The 20,428-nt window shown below is 34.1% G+C and overlaps 4 protein-coding genes across 8 annotated transcripts in view; 2 read left to right on the top strand and 2 right to left on the bottom strand.

Moving 5' to 3' along the window:
• Positions 1–203: 203 nt before the first annotated feature.
• LOC100176988 (cilia- and flagella-associated protein 221-like) lies at positions 204–10,985 on the bottom strand. Its single transcript, XM_002122607.4, has 22 exons — positions 10,813–10,985; positions 10,214–10,401; positions 9,439–9,534; positions 9,019–9,229; positions 8,409–8,577; positions 7,991–8,109; positions 7,461–7,592; positions 6,987–7,134; positions 6,287–6,467; positions 5,713–5,884; positions 4,782–4,846; positions 4,459–4,590; positions 4,192–4,380; positions 3,643–3,702; positions 3,362–3,478; positions 3,101–3,186; positions 2,751–2,793; positions 2,403–2,503; positions 1,813–1,905; positions 1,309–1,407; positions 657–728; positions 204–388 (listed from the first exon to the last, which is right to left on the bottom strand). Exons 1-22 carry the CDS (start codon positions 10,931–10,933, stop codon positions 283–285), a joined length of 2,700 nt encoding a protein of 899 aa, XP_002122643.1. The 5' UTR covers positions 10,934–10,985; the 3' UTR covers positions 204–282.
• Positions 10,986–11,569: 584 nt separating this feature from the next.
• On the top strand, positions 11,570–12,303 carry LOC100186399 (60S ribosomal protein L27). Its single transcript, XM_026838148.1, has one exon. It carries the CDS (start codon positions 11,625–11,627, stop codon positions 12,033–12,035), a length of 411 nt encoding a protein of 136 aa, XP_026693949.1. The 5' UTR covers positions 11,570–11,624; the 3' UTR covers positions 12,036–12,303.
• Positions 12,277–16,894, top strand: LOC100176184 (nucleoporin NUP35-like). Of its 2 annotated transcripts, none has more exons than XM_018815312.2 (8): positions 12,277–12,374; positions 13,260–13,363; positions 14,015–14,184; positions 14,394–14,527; positions 14,752–14,893; positions 15,611–15,812; positions 16,009–16,173; positions 16,715–16,894. In XM_018815312.2, exons 1-8 carry the CDS (start codon positions 12,362–12,364, stop codon positions 16,787–16,789), a joined length of 1,005 nt encoding a protein of 334 aa, XP_018670857.1. In that variant the 5' UTR covers positions 12,277–12,361; the 3' UTR covers positions 16,790–16,894. The 2 variants fall into 2 exon arrangements, with proteins under 2 accessions (XP_018670857.1, XP_002128577.1); XM_002128541.4 differs by having other exon boundaries at positions 14,731–14,893.
• Positions 16,895–17,208: 314 nt separating this feature from the next.
• Positions 17,209–20,428, bottom strand: part of LOC100184019 — a 4,694-nt gene continuing 1,474 nt past the window's right edge. The window contains exons 1-6 of one of the 4 annotated variants that reach the window (XM_002128904.5): positions 19,989–20,399; positions 19,650–19,790; positions 19,087–19,146; positions 18,414–18,605; positions 17,865–18,005; positions 17,209–17,628 (exon numbers count right to left, since the gene is read on the bottom strand). In XM_002128904.5, coding sequence (XP_002128940.1) covers positions 17,473–17,628; positions 17,865–18,005; positions 18,414–18,605; positions 19,087–19,146; positions 19,650–19,790; positions 19,989–20,171 — 873 coding nt within the window. In that variant the 5' untranslated portion in view covers positions 20,172–20,399 and the 3' untranslated portion in view covers positions 17,209–17,472. Of the gene's footprint in view, positions 17,629–17,864; positions 18,006–18,413; positions 18,606–19,086; positions 19,147–19,649; positions 19,791–19,988; positions 20,400–20,428 lie in introns of those variants that run through there. The other 3 variants (XM_009862905.3, XM_026838147.1, XM_009862904.3) reach the window with 3 other exon arrangements.

Below are 20,428 nucleotides of genomic sequence, written 5' to 3'. Positions count from 1 at the left end.
AGATTAACTAAGAAAGGAGTTTTCAAAGTTAGAATAAAGTAGTTTTAAATCATTTCATTTATTTATGGTTTTGTTGTTACTTTGTACTGATGTAACTTTGTTGGTAAATAAGCGCTTTTATAAACTTTAATTACTCGTCAAACACTTTAATAATTATCGTAGCATGTAAGTTCTATCTTCTGCTGTATCTTTTAATTTAAACATTTCAAGTGCAAAAATAAATTTATTTATCAGCAAAATATTGTTTATACAAACAACTCATAAAATCTGTTAAACCCCTCGTTACAATTCATTCAACCCTGTCTTTGTAACTTGCTCCAGCATTCTTCCACCAAGTTTGTCAAATTTGTTTTGAATGAAAACTTCAAGATCTCTTTGTCTGCCTTCCCTGTAATGAATTAGTAAATACAAGTTTCTCGCCTGGCAGGGCAATAACAGTCATTATAATTGAATTTCGACTAAAAAAAAACAATTCTTATACTCCTTTTTCCTTAATGACATCATTAGTGCTCGGTTCAGAGCTTTAGCTTTACGTTAAAGCCGAGCCCAAGCTTTTGAAATTTTGTTTGAGATGTGCCGAAATTTTCAATGCAAGTAACAAGAACAACTATTTGATGAAAAATAATCGAAACGAGCGCTACGTGCTCAATAACTACCTTGATGTTGGTCCAAGAGTTGAAATACCAATGTTGTTTGTTGGGAGTTTTGATGAGTTTGGAAATTCATCTCTGAAAATAAAATGAAGTTTCATCATGTTTAAACATACAAAACCTAAAATAAAAAGGTATTTTACGCAACATAGTATTCTACTTTTCAACATAGCGTGACAGAAAAATAATTTGAGGTATTGTTTTGGCACGAAGATAGGCAGAGCGTGTATATAATATTGACTTTTATATTTGTCTCTTCGAATATTATAGCGTAGATAAAGAATAGTTTAAACAAAAATACACTGGACATATCGTCAAAACGACAGTCGTTAAAACACACTAACGGTTAAAACTTATTTACATTTATTTTAATGAAAGAACGTGTTCGCTACACATAGGGAACAAAGAACAAGGTATTCATATTTAGATACATTGAAACTTCTAATCTAATGAAAAGTTTGCATAAAGATACCACCCCCATGTATATCGTGTATTTCATATTTAAAGTAAGTTGTGGGTTAATCAGCCACACTTTTACTCATGTAGTTTTTATTGATGTCCTTTCTCTACTAATTCCCTTCTTTTTGCTTTTAATTAATTTGATCCACGCTCATGTATTTAAATAAATAAAGTTAATGTAAAGTAAATAGTCCCTTACACTTTGTTTCCATCTTCCTCAACCTCGGACCTTAGTTGTTCTTCCATGGCAAACTGAGCAGCGATCATTTCCGGTGAAATCACATTTATTTCTTCTTCTCTGAAGTGGAAACAATCGTTGTAACAACAGTATATGAATGAATGAAACTTATTTATTCTCACATGGCGGGGCAACGACAGTCGTTATAACACAGGTGTTCTGTTTCATACACCTCGTGCTCGCTCACGAGTTACCACGTATGTAACTTATTTATCTTTGCATGGTGGGGCACCGACAGTGGTTATACCAGGGGTGTCCTGTTCCATACACTTCGTGCCCGCTAACGAGTTACAACGTGGGTATTTTAGTGGTAACTAATGTTTACCAATAATAATTACAACAACTGTCGTTTTCTGATAATATCTTCTGTTTTATTAAATCTGATCTCCTTTGAAACACTCAAAAAGATAAATCATGTTATTTTATGCAGCACAAAATGAAACCACATTATCCAACATAACTTACTCCTCAGTTAGAAACATTTGATCGTCTTGTGGAAGTTGATTTAATAACCGAGGTGTTTCACTTGGTAACATGGCTTGACTAAAATTGTCGCTCCTGCCAAATATTAAGGAACAAATTTAAAGGCTGAAATTTTTAGCGCCGTTACATAATGGTTAGTACACATGCCTCTAACCCAGAGGTAATGGGTTCAAGGCTCGTCGCTGCTACCATTGTGGGCGTATGTGTCCTTAAGCAAGACACTAAACGGCAATTGCTTCAACCAGTGGAAATAATCAATCACCCACAAAGTTGCATACGTGGTAACTTGTAAGCGGCCACGAGGTGTATGAAACAGAACACTCGTGTTATAACGACTTGCCCGCCACAAAGGGATAAAAATACTTTTCAACATAGATGTGAGCAGTAGCACAGCCAGTGTGGTTCCCAAGCTTTTTTAAACCCAAAATTAATTAGATTAAAAATTCATCTACAATGTACATCAAAGTAAAAAAGTGGGGTGGGGTATTTTTTAAACGAAAATATTTTTGTTTTGTGGCATTGCTTTTCAACCCCCTGTTGTGTTTCTTGGTGATTATAAGCTATCCACCCACCATCGTGGCAGCCACACATCGGATAAAGTGGGTGTGGTTGATAAAGCAGCGAGCCCGTGCGAGGAAAATTTCTTCCAACTCATAATTCCTTTGATCACATCCTGGAAAATACAAAGTATTTAAAATTGAAATGCTTGAAAGTGTTTTGATGTACATAGGATTTTGCGGTTAGTTTCAATACAAACATTACATACCATTTGTATGATACGACTTTCATTTCAAACATTCGGTTTAAAAACTAAGACCATCTTCAGTGTTATCAGAATAAAATATATTTTGTTCTTATCTTATTTTGGCATTTCACAAAATAATCAAACTTTCAAATTATTTACCAAACATTATATTTACCTCACGATCGATAAATTTCTTGGCTGCTGGTAATTGGTTGTATCTGTGTTGGGTGGGTTAGTGGTTAATCATAATGTATCAAAGACAGGAAAATGAACAAATGAAAATAACATACACAGTAACTCATAAGCGGGCACAAGATACTTAACGATAACTGCTGAAACCCAGGGCTCACTAATGAGTTGTCAGCAATGCAGAAAAATCATTACCCACACATTTACATATATGGTAACTCGTAAGCTGGCACGAGGTGTTAAACCCGTGTGATAACGACTGTCGCTTTCCGGTCATGCAAGGATAAATAAGTTACATTTATTCAATTGTCTTACACACCCCCATATTAAGAATACCTTGGTATTGGACAGAGATGGTAACTCTGATCAACTTCACTGTGTTGTAATGGAATGTAATGTTGGGATAAACCAGGCACAGGATTCTGCACAAAATACTCATTTATAAAAACATATCAAAATATCAAAATCAAAAAACTTCTCTCTCACTCTCTCTCTCTCTCTATATATATCATTTAAAAAACAACACCAAAAAATCTGACAACAACTGTATTTGTAGACAAATTTGTTGTCAGCCACAGAGCCATTTCATCAACTTACAAACACATGAAGTTTATGATAAGATGGATTCTTGAACAATCCTGCTGGAGGTATGAGACCGCTGGTTGGCTCGTGTTCCTCAGTAAGCAACATCTCACTTGTTTCATCATCTATCATCTTTAATTACATATTTAATTAAAACTCTTTGAATAATAAAGCATAAAACATGGATTTTCTGGTCAGTTTTAACACAAACATGGCAGTTCCTTTGTATAATATGAGTTTTTGAAAAGCTTTTCAAAAAAAAATAATTTAACAAAAAATGTTTTGTTGGCCCTTACTTTTGAATCACTTCCTCCATTGTTTTGTTTCGAGGGTAGAATCACTTGAATTATTTCATCCTGTAAATAAATAGTATAAATATATTTTTATTATGTTACTTTTTTTTTTGATCAAGTGGCCCCCTCGTATAAAAATACTAAAATAGTAATTAAATAAGTGGAGAAAAACCAATGACTTGTGTATGGACAAATACAAACCTATAACCATTCTTTGAGGAAATATATTTTTATAATAATATTTTTAACATCTTCCTCAGTTTCTTAAATAAAGCCACATTTTTTATGCCTGGCAGTTTATAACAGCTACTAAAACAAAAGGTGTTTTCTTGGTTAAAGAAACAAACAACAATAGATGAATGTAACTTATTTATCCTCGCGTGGCGGGGCAATGACAGTCGTTACAACACGATTGTTCTGTTTCATACACCTCGCGCCTGCTTACGAGTTACCACGTATGTTACTTTGTGGGTGATATTTTTCTGTATAGCTGACAATTTAGACAACTCATGACCACTGGGTTGGAGCAATTATTGCTAGGTGTGGTAATACCTCAGCTCCTGTCCTTAGTTGTCGTGCCAACCCAGGTGAAACATAATTGTTCAACGCATCGTCAACGTTATGTCGTTTGTATCCAGCTAGTTCATAATAACGTGGCACCACCAGATCATGGAATGGAATGTTTCGTTTCGCTGCAACTTCTGTTTGGTCAATTGGAACTTCACCTAATGCATCTGGAGCCTGAACAGTTATTGGTAGTTTTTTTTATTACACAATAGCAATACTAGATCTAGTTACACGCAATACAACGTAACTTACAATATCTTCCTTGGTATCCGGTGAAACGTACACAGGGAATGTGAACGGTTTAACTTGGTTTGGGGTAAAGTTGATGAGAAGTTCCCTGCTTGTGTCTGAGCCTGTAGTTGCTCCGTGGTCATGCGCTTCCACCTGGTGGATGAATCAAATACATGAAGTTACATCGTTAAAATATAGTTATGAGTAAATGAATGTAACTTGTTTTATTCTCCTGTGGCCAAAGATTTATGACACACGTGGATCTATCAGTGATTACTATTTTGTGTTCAAATATTTTTATAACCAGCATAAAAGTTGTGTTAGTTCACAAGTTGTTGTTTTACCTGGAAAGGAGACATTCCTGTTGTAAGTTGCTTACTACTTGTTGCAAGTGGAAGCTCAGAAGGTACTGCATGCACAAGTTATTGAATAAATTTAACTTTTACCACTTATGTACCTTTGTGGGCGATTGTTTTTTTACAATTATAGTTTAATGTATGGCTGACAATTCAGACAACCTATAAGACATAAGTGACCACTGGGCTTGAGCTATAGCCGTTAGGTGTCTTGTCCAACCAGTAATCTCTTCGTTATAAGCAGGCGCTCTAACCACTGTGTCAGAAGTTTTAACATGACAATCAACCACATGATTGAAACAACCAGATGATTGAAACAACCAGATGATTGAAACAACCAGATGATTGAAACAACCAGATGATTGAAACAACCAGATGATTGAAACAACCAGATGATCGAAACAACCAGATGATTGAAACAACCAGATGATTGAAACAACCAGATGATTAAATCAACCAGATGATTGAAACAACCAGATGATTGAAACAACCAGATGATTGAAACAACCAGATGAATGAATCAACCAGATGATTGAAACAACCAGATGATTGAAACAACCAGATGATTGAAACAACCAGATGATTGAAACAACCAGATGATTGAAACAACCAGATGATTGAAACAACCAGATGATTGAAACAACCAGATGATTGAAACAACCAGATGATTGAAACAACCAGATGATTGAAACAACCAGATGATTAAATCAACCAGATGATTGAAACAACCAGATGATTGAAACAACCAGACGATTGAAACAACCAGATGATTAAATTAACCAGATGATTGAAACAACCAGATGATTGAAACAACCAGATGATTAAATTAACCAGACGATTGAAACAACCAGATGATTGAAACAACCAGACGATTGAAACAACCAGATGATTAAATTAACCAGATGATTGAAACACTTACTTAATCCTTTCCCAAAATCCTCCACAAGTTTCCTCAGCATGACAACTTTTTTATCAGCGCGACATCGTATAAGTATAGTGCGTGCTGCTTGTTGGAACCGTGCAAGTGCCCGATGTCTCACTGTCCATGATTTGTTCTTGTATAAATCAAACTGGGGTGATGCCTCAGGTTCCTGTATAAGGTTCAACAATATTAACCTTATATTTTTGATGTTAGGTTTTTTCGTTTGAGAGATAAAACACCATTCTAATTTGTTACGATTCTATTTGAATAACAAAATTTTCAGTAACACTGCAAGAAAGAAGGAACTTCAATTAAAAGATATAAAAGGTTGTTTATATGGAATTTAAAACCTATTTTTTGAGACAAAATATTTTATGTAACATAACATGTAGCCAGTAATTAAAACCATAACCACCAAACCTGGGGTGGCAAGGTAGGTAGGCCTAACTTTTTGACCCTGAGTTTAATTAGTAAATACTATAAGCAAATTCACAGGATTGTGTGTCTGCTTCCCTGCATTTAAAAAAAATGCTGCCCATGAAGAAGACATTTAAATCTCTAACACAATCACCTTGTTAGCACGACGCAAAGTTCTTCTGAATATTTTCTTCGACTTTGACCTCACCAACTCTTGGTTCTTACGCGGATTCATCATCTTCATATATTTGTAATCCTCCAACGCAAGGTTCCTTTGTTCCACAACATCCACTCGCGCCTCGTCACTTATCGGATCTTCACCAAGATGAACTTGCCTGCGAGGTAATGATGGTTGTAGTTAACGGGGCAGTGGTTAGCACGCCTTCCTCTGTCCCAAAGCTTACAGTCCAAAAGTTGCTACCATTGTGGGTGTATGTGTTCTGGGGCAATATATAACATTCATTGCTTCAACCCAGTGGTCACTAATGGACTTTCTAAATTATAAGCCATACAATATAAAAAAACAAAACTGCCCGTGTTATAATGACTACTGTTGCCACTGCATACGAGAATAAATCAAGTTACATTTATTTATGACAATCTCTATTTAGCTTACAAATAAATTACACCGACAACTGTAAGCTTCATGTGAATATAACCTGTCTCTCTACATTGTAAACTTAAATTAAATATGAAATAACAAGTTGTATTAAATAGAACAGTAAGTCGTATTAAAATTAAATGCCATAACATTAACCCAAACAGTGTTTTTACATTTTTCACATAAGGACGTTACAGGACAATAAAAATAATATAAATTAATAAAACAATAAATATCACGCAGCTTGTCGCACCATCGTAACTGGTTGGCTCTTTCATCTATCGCATCTTGTCGGGTAATTTTCTCAAACGCAGCTTCTTTCATTTGTCGTGTGCTGTTAACTGAAGTGAGTGAGTCAGTGGATTTCGTTGCAACAGTAGTAACTAACGTCGACTCCGCTTCTGAAATTTAATGTTGTGTTCATAGCATGGTACAAAACAAATGAAAGAATGAAAAAGTGCAACTTAATTAACCTTTTATGGCAGGAGCAACGACAGTTTTTTCAAACACTAAAAAAGATATTAAAACACGGTACAGGTAAAAACTACTTGAGTAAAAGTGTCAAATAAAAGTAAGGCGAACAAATCCACAATAGAAAATATATTAACTCATATTAAGCTTTTTTTAATTAAAACAAATTAAACTGTAATTGGAAGCAAAATCTGTGTAAAGACAGTAGCACAACCCATACAGTGGGGGGGAAGTCGGCTTTAATGAAGAATCTTACCTTGTTTTATTCTAAGATCCTTCACCCTTAGTTTCCCCTTGTGTTGCATAAGCACGCTGTTTACAGCGTGTTGAGAATTTACATTTGCTGGAAATTGTAAACCCTCGTATTCAAAATCTTTGTTTGGAAAACCTGAAATTTAGGAACTGTTTAATTCATGTTTACAAGTAACAACATTAAGATAACATGATTTTTTTTAAATACGATAATAAAGATCAAAATACATAAAACAAACAAGAAAATTAGCAGCAAAACGAGAGCCGTTAAATAAAACAAGTTACTGCACTATGCAAATAAAAATGAAGCATATATTAAAACTGCAGTTTCTACAATTGAAAACAAACTTATAATAGTACTTGTACGTAAAACGAATTCATTATACATTTATTTCGAATAAACGTAACCTATTTATCCTCACGTCGAGGCAACGGCAACTGTTATAACCATTTTTATGAGTTGCCACATGTGCAACTTTTTTTACTGAATAATGAATAAATAAAACTACAAAACAAATTTATCAAACTACTTACTTCGTATCAACGGAACGTTCCTATGTCGTTGTCTCCTCCGAGCTATTTGTATCGGCGAAATACATCGAGGGTCAAGAAGTTTGGTTTGTTTGTAAACTTCATCCAAATCTTTTACTGATCTGAGAATATTTATATCTTTATTTCAAACAAAACTTATTTATCCTCGCATGGCGGGGCAACGACAGTCGTTATAACACGGGTGTTCTGTTTTATACACCTCGTACTGCTTACAAGTTACCACATGTGTGACATTGTGGTGATTAGATTTTAGACAATCCAATGCACACTTTTCATCCAACTGCATGGCAACTTACTGTGTTGTAACGATTGTCCTTTGGTTGTTTATTTCCTTCTATTCATTGTTTAAATATTATGATCTTCATTTTTACCATGAACAATAATATAAATTTATCGTTACCTGGTAAGTTGTACAGTAGCAGAAGGAGAACAACTTGCTGTGACATCACAAAGCAAAGGTTTTGTGTTGAATTGTGATATGACAAGTTGCATTGTCATGTGGGCAGTCACATATTCCATTGGGGTGAAAGTTACTGAAATATCGGTCCCTCCTTCACCAGGTACAATACCTGTGTGCGGTTATAGTTATATTAGGCCTTGAGGATCCTATAGTTGTTATATGTGGCCAAGTAGATAGGTCTCATTGTATGGCATAAACATAAAACATTCCTCTAAGTTTACCAAAACAATCACAAATGTAATTTTTTGGGTATATATTTTTGGTGGTAATATTTTTTTGTAATGTAGTTTATGGTCCAACCTAGAAGCAGGCGCACTAAACACTTTGCCATGACAACGTAACTAAGTATAAGTGTCTTTCCAAAGCTGTCTTACATTTACCAACATACAAGACTATATACTGACAACAACTATAAAACATCGTCAAACCAAACATGCTTTAAAACTAAACACAAGCAAATAAAAAGGTAGAAATAGATATGTCAAAATAAAAATTGTCACAAAAGTAACAAAATCCCAATAAGTTGAACCGAATGTTTGACAACAATCACCTGACAGAGGGTTGACGACAATGGATGGATGAGATTGTAACACAGAGATTTGGAATTCAAATTCCACAGGTGAGTGGGAACGCAGGGGGAGGATCTTACGACAACTCTCACCGAGTCGAATCCCACTTTGAGGGAAAACAAGTTTCCGTGGAAATTTACTCGTGTCCATGACAGGGAAGGCATGAAGGGGAACTATTAAGTTTTCTTCACCCTGAGGTTTAATAAACATGTTATACAAGAGAGCATAGCGCTAATGAAGGGGCACGTCTAAACTTTAAAAATTGAACTTAAAAACGAAAACAACAAGAACAACTGTTTGAAGAAAACTGATTCAAAAGGGGCTACTATAAGCCCAACAAATAAAACTAGATGTGTTAAACTGCATGCCACACAATAATGGGTAAATATTAATATGATTACCTTGCAATGTATTCGAATACAATCATAATAATATCTCCATTCATCGGCTGTGAAGTTGATAATTACTTCAATTGTAAACCCAGGAACCAATCTATCCTGTACAGAAATACAAATAGTTTATTTGCAAACTGAAACATTACAATATTATTTGATTAATTATGTGCCGTTTTTAATTTAACTTGGTTTATCTTCATTAACATTGTAAAAGTCACCCGCAGACTTTTGTTTCTATTAGAAGTTTAACTTTAAAATAATTAAACATAAATGGCTCAATTGTCTGCTAGGTGTAGCAACTACACCTCTTTCTTCCATTAAGTGTAAAATGTTTTTACCGTAAGCGCGTTACCGTGTTTTACAACAGTTGTTTTGTTGCTATATCCTATCTTTTGGTTTTATCTGTTTTTTTTTATTTTTGCCACTGTAATCAAAGGGACAAATTAAATCAAAATAATTATTATTTTAACATGTTACAAGTGTAAAATAAGCATGTTGCCTTAACCACATATAGACACAATCTGTATTTAAATCGCCCATACCTTTCAATCTAAAATGTATGGAATCCAATAGACATATATCTACAATAAGAATATATATAATAACACTTTACGGTAAAGTAGATTAAAAAAAAAAGTAAAAAAACAGGACATGGCAACAAAGCTCAGTAGTTAAAACATGGGTATGAATAAAAACATATTTACGTTTAATTGGAGAAAGAAGCGAGGTCACTACAAAGCAGACAAACACTGCAGACAAATATATAGCAAATCCAGCATACCGGTTTAGTGTATTGGATGGAAAAATACTTTGTTGCAGGTGGGATAATATGAAGGTTCTGTCTTTGAGGAGATGCGTTGCATATTTTGATCGAAGTTTTATGAGTTTTATGAAGTTTGTAGCCGGAAAAATGAACAACATCAGGTTGAACTTTCGTGACAGAATTTTGCGAAAGTTTATTGAAGATTTCTGCAAAATACAAATTGATGTTTTAAAACTGATTTTTTTGTTTAAAAAGGTATTATGGCTATAAAAATTTGGTTTGAAAAGTTTTTTTTATATTGTTCTGGCAACCCAGATTGAAAAGTTTGTTATTTGTGCGGAGGATTTAACTAATCTAACAATTCTTTCGGGCGGATTTTTTCAAAAATATTTTATTTTGTGCAATTTTGCTTAAATTTTTGTGTTTATTTATTAAGGCTTAATACAGCAGTGTTGATTACACACGATCTGTGCATAGATTTTCTGCTTAATTAGAAAAAAATACACAGATTTTGTGCAAAACATAAAATTTTCCATTTCCGCTATTTTTTCCAATCTTGCAGCCACTTAATATTAAAAATATTTGTTAAAACAAATAAAATTTATAACATAACATACTTGTATCCAGGATATGGTTCGGAACATTTATTCTCTTTACAGGACTAATAAATTCATCCAACATTGTGCCTTTCTTTGACGACTTCAAGCCAGTCATTCGATGACTTTTAATCGCAGCCATCCTTATAGTGTGTTGTGTTGTACAACTGCCTACATGCTTTGCTTCTGTACGACTGTGCAGATCAGCAGATGTAAATTTAGAGTAGTTTTTCACAATTAAATAGTAAGAACGTGCATTAAATAGCATATAAAAAAGACTGTCAACGTAATTCATATAATCAAACGTTAAGTACACTACCAAAGTAAATCAAACGCAAACTGAACTGATTTAGTAACCTTATAAAGTTGTTTACACGACTCAGCTTTACGAACGTGAAGGCGTTACAAATATCGCTGTAGCATGTTCTTTGGTAACGTAGCAACGTAAGTCACCCAAGCAAATTATTAAACAAAAAAGAAGTGTTTTTCTAAATTCAGTATTTCAGGAACTAAAAACTTTAAAAATTAATTAAATTTGGTAAATTTGTAACCTGCTTTTTGTTTTCCTTTTATGAAATACTAACAGAAAAGTAATTAAACTAATGTGCATTTATTATAACTATGTGTTGTTGAGTAGCTCGATACAGTACAAAAATAACGGAATACAAATATATTGTGCATAATAGTATAACATGTAATATATATATATGTTTATACTACTGTCCCTAATTTAAACAAAAAGCGACACCATGCGGCCGATGCATGCGAATTTTAAGCAAGCCAACACGTTTCTTCCTTTTTGCTGACCCAGGTTAAGTGAGGCAGTTTTAATCATGGGAAAGTTTATGAAACCCAACAAGGTCGTCTTGATCCTTGCTGGAAGATATGCCGGCCGAAAAGGTATCATCGTCAAAAATCAGGATGAGGGTACGAACGACAGGCCTTACGGGCATGCGCTTGTTGCTGGAATCGACCGTTATCCACGCAAAGTTACGAAACGGATGTCAAAAAAGAAGATTAAGAAGAGGAATAAGATCAAGACCTTCGTCAAAGTCGTTAACTATAACCACCTGATGCCAACAAGATACTCCGTCGATGTTCCAATTGACAAATCATCTGTGAACAAAGAGGCAATCCGGGATGCGACTGGCAGGAGAAAGGCACGACGTGAAATCAAATCCCAATTTGAAAATCGCTACAAGACTGGAAAGAACAAGTGGTTTTTCCAGAAGCTTCGATTCTAAATGCGGTTTGATGGAACAACATCACATGGACAATGCATGTTGAAATGATTTGTTAATAACAATGTTTCATCATATTTGTGTATCTTCCTGCCATAATGCAATGACAACTCTTGTAGCCATTTTACAACGTAATGTCATATTTATAGCAGGTTGTAACCATGCTCACTTGGAATATATTATGTAGTTTTGTCACTTTTCAAACTTGTAATAACAATGTGCATTGTTACATGTTTTGTTGTCCAGGTCAATTACATGAACTTTTGCCTAAGTTTGTTTGTTTTACTGACTGTTCTTCTGCTAAAGAAACATCGGTTTGATATCTAAATATGGAACATTCAGGTATACACTGCATAATACTTTGCTTTTATGCTAAAAACACAGTTTGTCTCAAACTATAACTGCTGGCGTCAATTTTACATTGATAAATACCAGTATATTTATTGATGGGAGCGACTAGCACTCTTTATCAACATAAATATATATAAAAAATATGTTACAACACAATGAATTTATCCTTGCTGTATGGCTGACAGTTTAGACAACCCATAAGAGACCAATTATCGTTTTTGGCAATTATCCATACGCCTCTTAGCTTTAGATGTCCATAATGTAGATGTTCATATTAGATATCCGTAACGAGGAGCCTTGAACCCTCCAACTTTGGGTACAACCTCGTTAAAGGCAAGCTACTAACCACGGGGCCGGTACAGAATCTGTACACTCCCAAACTTTTTTTAATAAAACGAATAGAATATCAAACGCCTTTTGACAAAAAAGTAAAATCAAAATTCTTTTTTATTTAATACGTCCAACTCTAATAGGACCGATCCTGTTGCTGTTAATATCGGGTTTTGGTTGTTAGTCTCCTCGTTTATGCCAAGAATCCAATCAAAACATTCTAAACAAAGTCATAGTCGTAAAGGTTATACAAAGACTATTTACTTTCAGTGCTCCCAATCGCTTGGTTTATAGGAAGCGCCCCGCGCTGGTGCAAATTAGACTTCATGAAAGACTTTCTTTTCAAATGTGCTTGCAGCAATTAACTGGCAGGTGGTAGTGACCTATTAAAGTTGGGCAGGGACAGACCTACCCTGGTATATTCTACACTGCGAAAATCTGTCATTTTTAAAAGTTTGTAGTCCATGGTACTTTGACTCCCCTCTATTAATATCACACTTTCTACATGTTAATATTATTTATTCATGTTTGACTATTTGTTGATAGAACCAATGATGTTGGGATCTCCCGTTGGTAACCCCGGTCATATATCACCAGCTGGGAACCAATTTCTGCCTGGATATTTGATGGGGGATCCTACAATAACCACGGTATGGAAAGATATCATAAGTTTTTATTCCTACATATCCATGTTAATACACATGACATGACCATTGTACAATAATTTAAAATAATTATCTATGAAGCATTAATATTTAATATACAGTATGGTGGGGGGGGAGATGGGACACATTTTCATTTTATTTTCTCATCCCGTTTGGTAGTAAACAAAAAACATAACTCCTATAGAACGTTGTTACTTGTTTTAAAATGCAAGAAGAACATTTGGATATTATGTTGACCTTTCGCAACCTTTACCAATTCCAAACCTCGAAAAAATTAGGTCGTTTCTGGGGGAGGTGTGTAGCGCTTATTCCTGTATGCGGGCGTGTGTGTGCGAAACGCCCCTTTTTATTTGCCTTCTTTTTCCCTTCTTTTTCGTGCGTTCAAAACTTAATCATTACAATATAAACAACAAGCAATAAACATCGTCGCTACATATATTCCGTCTTCCCTCACCCTATTATGTATATATATATATAAAGAAGTGTCAATAAATATAAATTTAAAAACCTACATGCCTACTGTTTTGAAGAAGTAGTAGGCTTTGCATGATAACACAGTTAGGATCTACATTCTTGTTCTGCATAATAGTTTCATCTGATAATTTTTAATTTTTAAAATCATTTCTTTTACATCAGACCCCAGTTTTGAACCGTTCAAAACCTGCCCACCCCCCAACCAACCTGTATGGCTCCCCTGGTTTGCATTACCACGGCTCTCCTGCTCCACCTACTGGAATTACAAGTAGAACTTCACCCAACAGTCAGAAACTAACGCTACGCTCACCAAAAAATGTGAATTTTTCAAAGTAATAATTTTATTTTAAGTTTATTTTATTATCCATGAAATAATATATTTCGAATTTAATTTATTTCCACGTAGCACTTTATTTTTGTGTTGGTGAGATTATAACAGGCCATAAAACATATTAAGCAATTGTTATTGCTGCACTGTTGTAATGTTAAAAGGTGGGAGTTTAAAATGTTTTTATTATTATTTAAAAACTTAATATTACAGTGTTTCCACATCTAAAGAAAGAGTAGGAGCTCCCCCTGTTGCAACATTGATGGAAGATTTTGGAAATCTAGATGGCAACACTGGTAAAATGTCCGATACATTTTCCCGTTCATTTGCTGTCAATGATTCACACAGTAAGTTGATATGAACATTTGTGCAACAAATATTTCAGCCCCTACACAATTAATCACTTCTTCTTCTATTGAACAATTTTACTCAAGTAGTTTTAACCTGTAGTCTTTATTTTAATTATTCTGATCTTTACTCTATGTATTTGAAGTAATAAAGAAAATTTCGTTATTAACAATACATAAAAACTCTTTAACTTTACCTTTAGAATCTTTTCACCCGGTTCCAGGCACCCCAAACACCCCCAACAATACCTGGGGTCAGAAGTGTATAAGCCCCCCTTCTCCTGCCCAAATAGACCCATTCTACACCCAGGGTGAAGCTTTAACTCCCGATGTTAAACTGGATGATACCTGGGTCACTGTGTTCGGGTTCGTAAACTTTGTTTTAAATAATTGGATGTAATATGTGAGTGTTTCCAATACATATCATAGGTGTCATATTTTATATTTTGTTAAAATCTTTAGTTTATTGTTAAACTATATCATAGCCTGAAACATGGGGAACCTCATTGATTAATGTGGTGAATGCAATATACTTTGGCTCTGCTTGTTTGTATAGACACCTAACAGCAGGGTAAAATCTGTATTAGGGATATGGTATACGGTTGGGTACTAACTGTTAAACACAAAATGTCACCCCTATTTTAATCAAAATTTTCTTATCTTGATCAAGTCTTGCCTGTTTTTACACATGTGTTCAAGTTACTTGGGACCAATCAATTAAGTATTTGTTAAAAAGTTGTGTTTTGATTTCATAATTTAGGAAATTATTTTTGGTTGAACGACTTTCGTATAATCTGTGTAAACGAAACCAAACATAAACATGGATAAAACACGGCCAGGGTGATCAAAATAAAATTAATCTATTATACATGGAATATATTGATTAAAACTCAGTTATAATATCTAGTTTTGGAAGATTTTAGTCATTTTTGTTTTCAATAAGTGTGTTTCGCACATAGAACGGAGGAGTTAATAAACAAAATTTCATGACCACCAAACAAATTTGTAACACAGTAACCCACTGTTTTTTTTTCAGTGCATTAAACAATAAAAGTTAAAAATAAAAATCGTATTTCTTAACAGGTTTCCTCCGTCATCTGCGTCTTTCGTGCTTCAGCGATTCTCACAATACGGTTCAATCCTTCACCACCAGATGGCAGCAGACAATGGGAATTGGATGCACATACATTATGAAAGTAGATTGCAAGTGAAGAAAGCCATGAGTCGTAACGGGAAAGTTGTTGGAACAAACGTTATGATTGGTGTGGTGCCTTGTATCGATGTGGTGAGTAGTTTATAAAAACCTAATTTATAAATTGTGGCATCGAAAGGTTTTATAAGCTCCCTATTTTAATTAGTTTTTAAAAGTATTAAAACTATTGTTTGCGTTCTTAAATGTGGCTATACAATTTAAATTTTATTTTGTTTGTTTACACAAACTATATAACTTAAATGTGGAAATTTTGTTTTGATTTCACCAGGAAATAATGTCAAGGTTCAATGAAAGAACTCCGTTGAAACCAATGTCCAACAACACCCCTCTAACCCACCCAAGTATATCACGTATATCGACACCAACCACACCAAAACCCCCCTCTATACGCCCACTAACTGCTGCGTATAATGCTTCTACCAGCGATACTAAAGTAAGTGTTTGGATTTTCTTCATAAAGTTAGTATATATGATACAAATATTTTTAAGTAAGGTAAAGTTTCACATAAATAAATGGACCACTAGGTTGGAGCAGGTGTCTTTCAAGGGCACTTGCTTCCACAGTGATAGCAGCATTGAGCCTTAAACCCATACATAAAAGCGAAGGCACTGGTACATAAACCAAATATATGAGGTAGAAATTGAAATGGATGGTTAAATAGAGTATGTGGAACAGTTGAATCTGACATCGGAGAGTTCAGCTGCGCATGTCTTTTCCCCACAGTTGACCTGTTTAGGGCTTATGTGGCCCTTAAGCCTTACCAGTGATTGCTTCAACTCAGTTATCTTTATGTTATAACGACTGTTGTTGTCCGCAAAAAATAAATAATTATCGAAAAAATACGCTGTAACTCATAAGCAAGCACAAGGTGTATAAAACAGAACACACATGTTGTTCATAACGACTACTGTTGCCCCTTTTTTGATTTTGTAAGCGATTAAAATATTGTTAAATCCCTTTTTTTTCCATTTAGGTTGTAAGCGAAACAAGAACACCCCAGAAAACAAGTGGCCTCGTAACCAAAGCAATGGATTATTTGTTTGGTTGAATCATTATTTTATTTTTACTGGTTTAAATTACTTTAATTATATAGGGTCATTTTAACTCCTCACTGCTTTGTTATTTTTGCAAAAATAAAAGCTACTTTAGATTTCGTGTTTAATGAACCCCCAAATAAAAAAAAAAAAAAAGGGGGTTTTTTTTTTTAAAAATTTTGGGTAAATAAATAAATTATGATTGTTATTAGCGAGCATAAATGTTAAAATACTGATTAAATATTAAAAAGTACAATCAATGATAGACTGTTTAAGTATAAAGGTGGCTGTACACAGTATCCGGCATGTGAAGTCGCTTGCGAAGTCGTATGCAAGCCCATTACCAAGTTCCGCATGCAACAGCAAAATCCAGACAAAACGGACGAATTCCAGATACTGTGTACAGCCACCTTAAGAACACTTCAAAATATGAAATATAATGTTTACTTACGGTTGTGAAATACTTATTAAATACTGGCAAGAAAAGTTGTAAGTATAAGAAACACACTGTTTGGTGAATAGATGCAAAACAAGACGTTGTGGTTAGTTTTATTACAAACGTGACATTCCATATTTTTAATGCAATTGTTATTTACGAACATTTGAGATGAAAATCTGATGTATATATTTTGTCTGTCATGTTTGCAATAAACCTAACTGGTTAAACATATATTACAAATATTCAAGAAGAATAAAATCACTCTTGTTTTTGACTGCCATCTCCCATATAACCAAACACAAGATTAACCAACATAAAAGCATGAACTGTAGTGTCAACAATATGACCAGTAGTTTGAAACACACTGAACTGAGTATGATGGTAAATTGCAAGCAAGACGTATGCAGCTTGTGTCTAAACAGAAAGGGCAATAGATTAATTTTGGCCAAAAAAACGTCCTGTAAATATAAACTAAGTTTTCTGCTACCAGGCACATTGTGAAACAATCTGTTTTTCTGTTCATCGGGTGAATGTAAAAACACACTTTATCCTACAGTGTGTCGTAAAACCCTGATGTGGAAGTTGTCAAAAGACAGACGGTACAGTTTTCCTTATAGGTCAAAAAAAAAAAATTTACAACATTTACTTACAATGATAGTGGCAGCAATAACAGAATTCTGATCGTTTCCATTGAAATAAACAGCACACGCACAAGATATGGATATCCCACCAGAGAGACTACCAAACAAGCGGGTGTAAAACAAGAGAGCATCATCTACTTCTGAACTAATCTGAAAAGTAAATTTGTATATGAAAAAAACAAAGCTTTTTTTAATTATACCATACTGTATTGTTGGTTTTAACACTATCCTAATTTGAAAATGTTGTAAACTTTCCAATAGATAATATATATTTTATAAACTTTTACCGCAAACGTTTAAGTTGTGCAGTATATTGGTTGCTATAATGGTAAAGTTTCTATGAACTGATGCATAATACATGGTTTGCTGCTATAAAGGTAATAAACCATTGAGAAATAAGTAAATATCACAAAAGGTACATACGTGGTAACTTGTAGGCTGGCACGAGGTGTATGAAACAGAACACTTGTGTTATAACGACTGTTGTTGTCTCGTTATGCGAGGATAAATTAGAAACATTCATTAACTGCTTAAATATTTAAATAGATTTCAATTTACACTGAATGATAAATAAAGATCGGGGAAAGCAAAGAGGAAAGCTCCGAACAGAAACCCCAGTGATGCACAAATCATCAGGCATGCGACTTTAGTTCTCCCAGGTACATAAGCTTGTTCTGTGAACTTTGACATGTGCAACACTTCACCGAACAGTAGAACACCAATGAGGCAAGCCATTATGGGGAACCCTGGCTATATGAATGTATGATTGGTAAGTTAACACAAAGTAAATGGTAACTTTTATCCTTAGCGTGTGTGAAAAGTTACATGCGTGGGAACTTGTAAGTGGGCACAAATGCACGATGTGTATGAAACAGAACACCCATGCTAACTGTTGTCATGTGAAGGAAAAACAAGAGTTAAGTATGTGTTCAACATTATTAAACCATTTTTTAATTTATAAATAAGATATTGATAAATATGCTACATTTTTGATATTTTAATGCATTTTCACAAGTTCAGCCAAACTTAACAAATAATATTATCCATTATAAACAGTACGTATGATTTCAGTGTGTTCTTCATGGCAAAGTAGTTACCTTAAAAAAATATGTACCCACAAAAAGGTATAAACATGGTAACTGGTAAGCAGGCATAGGGTGTATGAAACAGAACACCCATGTTATAACGACTGGCGTTGTCCCGCCAAATAAATTCATTTCATAACATTTACGTTTTTGAATTGATCCATCACAGCTGCATGCACGAATACCATTCCCGTTGTCCCAAATCCCTGTCAAACAAATTAAAATAATACATATTTTAATTTGCAATTCTTAAAATTTTTGAAATATTTTGATAACACACAAAGATTAATAAAACTTATATTGTTTTGATAAACAATATAAACATTAAAAACAAAAACCTCTTTACATAAATCAAGAAATAAAATTTGTAGATACGATAACAACTAAAATATATTTTCAATTCAAGCAAACAAATACATCATCATATGTTAATTTTTATTTAAAATATGTATCAGGTTTTTAAATATTTAAAAATCCTAAAAAAGCGAGACATTGTAAATATATGTCACACTCCTAGTGATCAAACCGAGATATGGTGAATGCAATATATACTTTGACCCGTTAACAGCTGCATCTAAATATTTTGCTTATGTAATTCACATTCGTAAATAAATGCATTACTTCTTTTTAAAAAAAAAAATATTACTCTTTGATTATGGTAACAATCAAAAATATAATAATGAAAAAACATGAAAATATATATTCTTACCAAAACTCTGCTGAATGAAAGTGAGTTTTTAACATGTGTGTTTGTACAGCCAACCAATAACAAGGGAGTTGCATAACATAACAACGTTGCTCCACTTGCCATCACGAGGTATGTATGGACTTGGGTTGGATCAGTGTCAGACTGGAATATACAAAACACATCAGGTTGCAAATATTCCTTTTTTTTTAATTTCATGCCTCACAAATTTGGGATGAAATTGTTAAAATGTAGTTACAAGAAATCAGGTTACAATTAGTTGCACCCCAGGCCCAAACAAAAGTCCCATGTTTCCTAATATAGCATATGACGACAAAATGTATGATAAGCAGCGATGCTTACGTGTTGTACAATGGTGTGACAACATGATGGAAAACATAGCATCAGCATTCCTATTGTTATGAACAATACTTGGAGGACTTTGTCCCATACATTCTGGCTTGAAACAAGCGTGAATACAAACACCACGAACAGGACCACATAAACCAGGTTGTTTGAAACTTCAATTCCAAACAAACTTACCATTTTTTACAACTTTTTTTTGGGGAAAATTTAAAACAAACAGAAAGAGCTAACGCATGTGGTATAAAAGGCATATTTTACTTAAATATTCAGGTTTGACACATACATACTGTCGCACTCTAATGTTAAATATAAGTTAGAAAAACCTGGTCCCCAGTCAAACATAAACGAATTAATGAATGAATCTTACTTCATCCTCGCGTGGCCGGAAAACGAGAGCCGTTATCACATGGGTTTAACACCTCGTGCCAGCTGACGAG

The sequence above is a fragment of the Ciona intestinalis genome, unplaced genomic scaffold, assembly GCF_000224145.3.
Source record: "Ciona intestinalis unplaced genomic scaffold, KH HT000062.2, whole genome shotgun sequence".
Lineage (NCBI taxonomy): Eukaryota > Metazoa > Chordata > Ascidiacea > Phlebobranchia > Cionidae > Ciona > Ciona intestinalis.
The sequence above is the reverse complement of the archived record's forward strand: the minus strand, read 5'-3'. Positions and strand labels throughout refer to the sequence as shown.

Bases quoted from the DNA above. Each gene is read 5' to 3' on its own strand.
- LOC100176988 (XM_002122607.4), bottom strand. From the start codon at position 10,933: ATGGCTGCGATTAAAAGTCATCGAATGACTGGCTTGAAGTCGTCAAAG. The intron at 8,110-8,408 runs GTAACGATAAAT...AAATATTCTCAG, and splicing joins GCTACTGTACAACTTACCAG to ATCAGTAAAAGATTTGGATG. The intron at 4,381-4,458 runs GTAAGTTACGTT...ATAACTGTTCAG, and splicing joins CGGATACCAAGGAAGATATT to GCTCCAGATGCATTAGGTGA.
- LOC100186399 (XM_026838148.1), top strand. From the start codon at position 11,625: ATGGGAAAGTTTATGAAACCCAACAAGGTCGTCTTGATCCTTGCTGGA.
- LOC100176184 (XM_002128541.4), top strand. The intron at 14,528-14,730 runs GTAAGTTGATAT...CTTTACCTTTAG, and splicing joins TGCTGTCAATGATTCACACA to AATCTTTTCACCCGGTTCCA. The intron at 16,174-16,714 runs GTAAGTGTTTGG...TTTTCCATTTAG, and splicing joins CTTCTACCAGCGATACTAAA to GTTGTAAGCGAAACAAGAAC.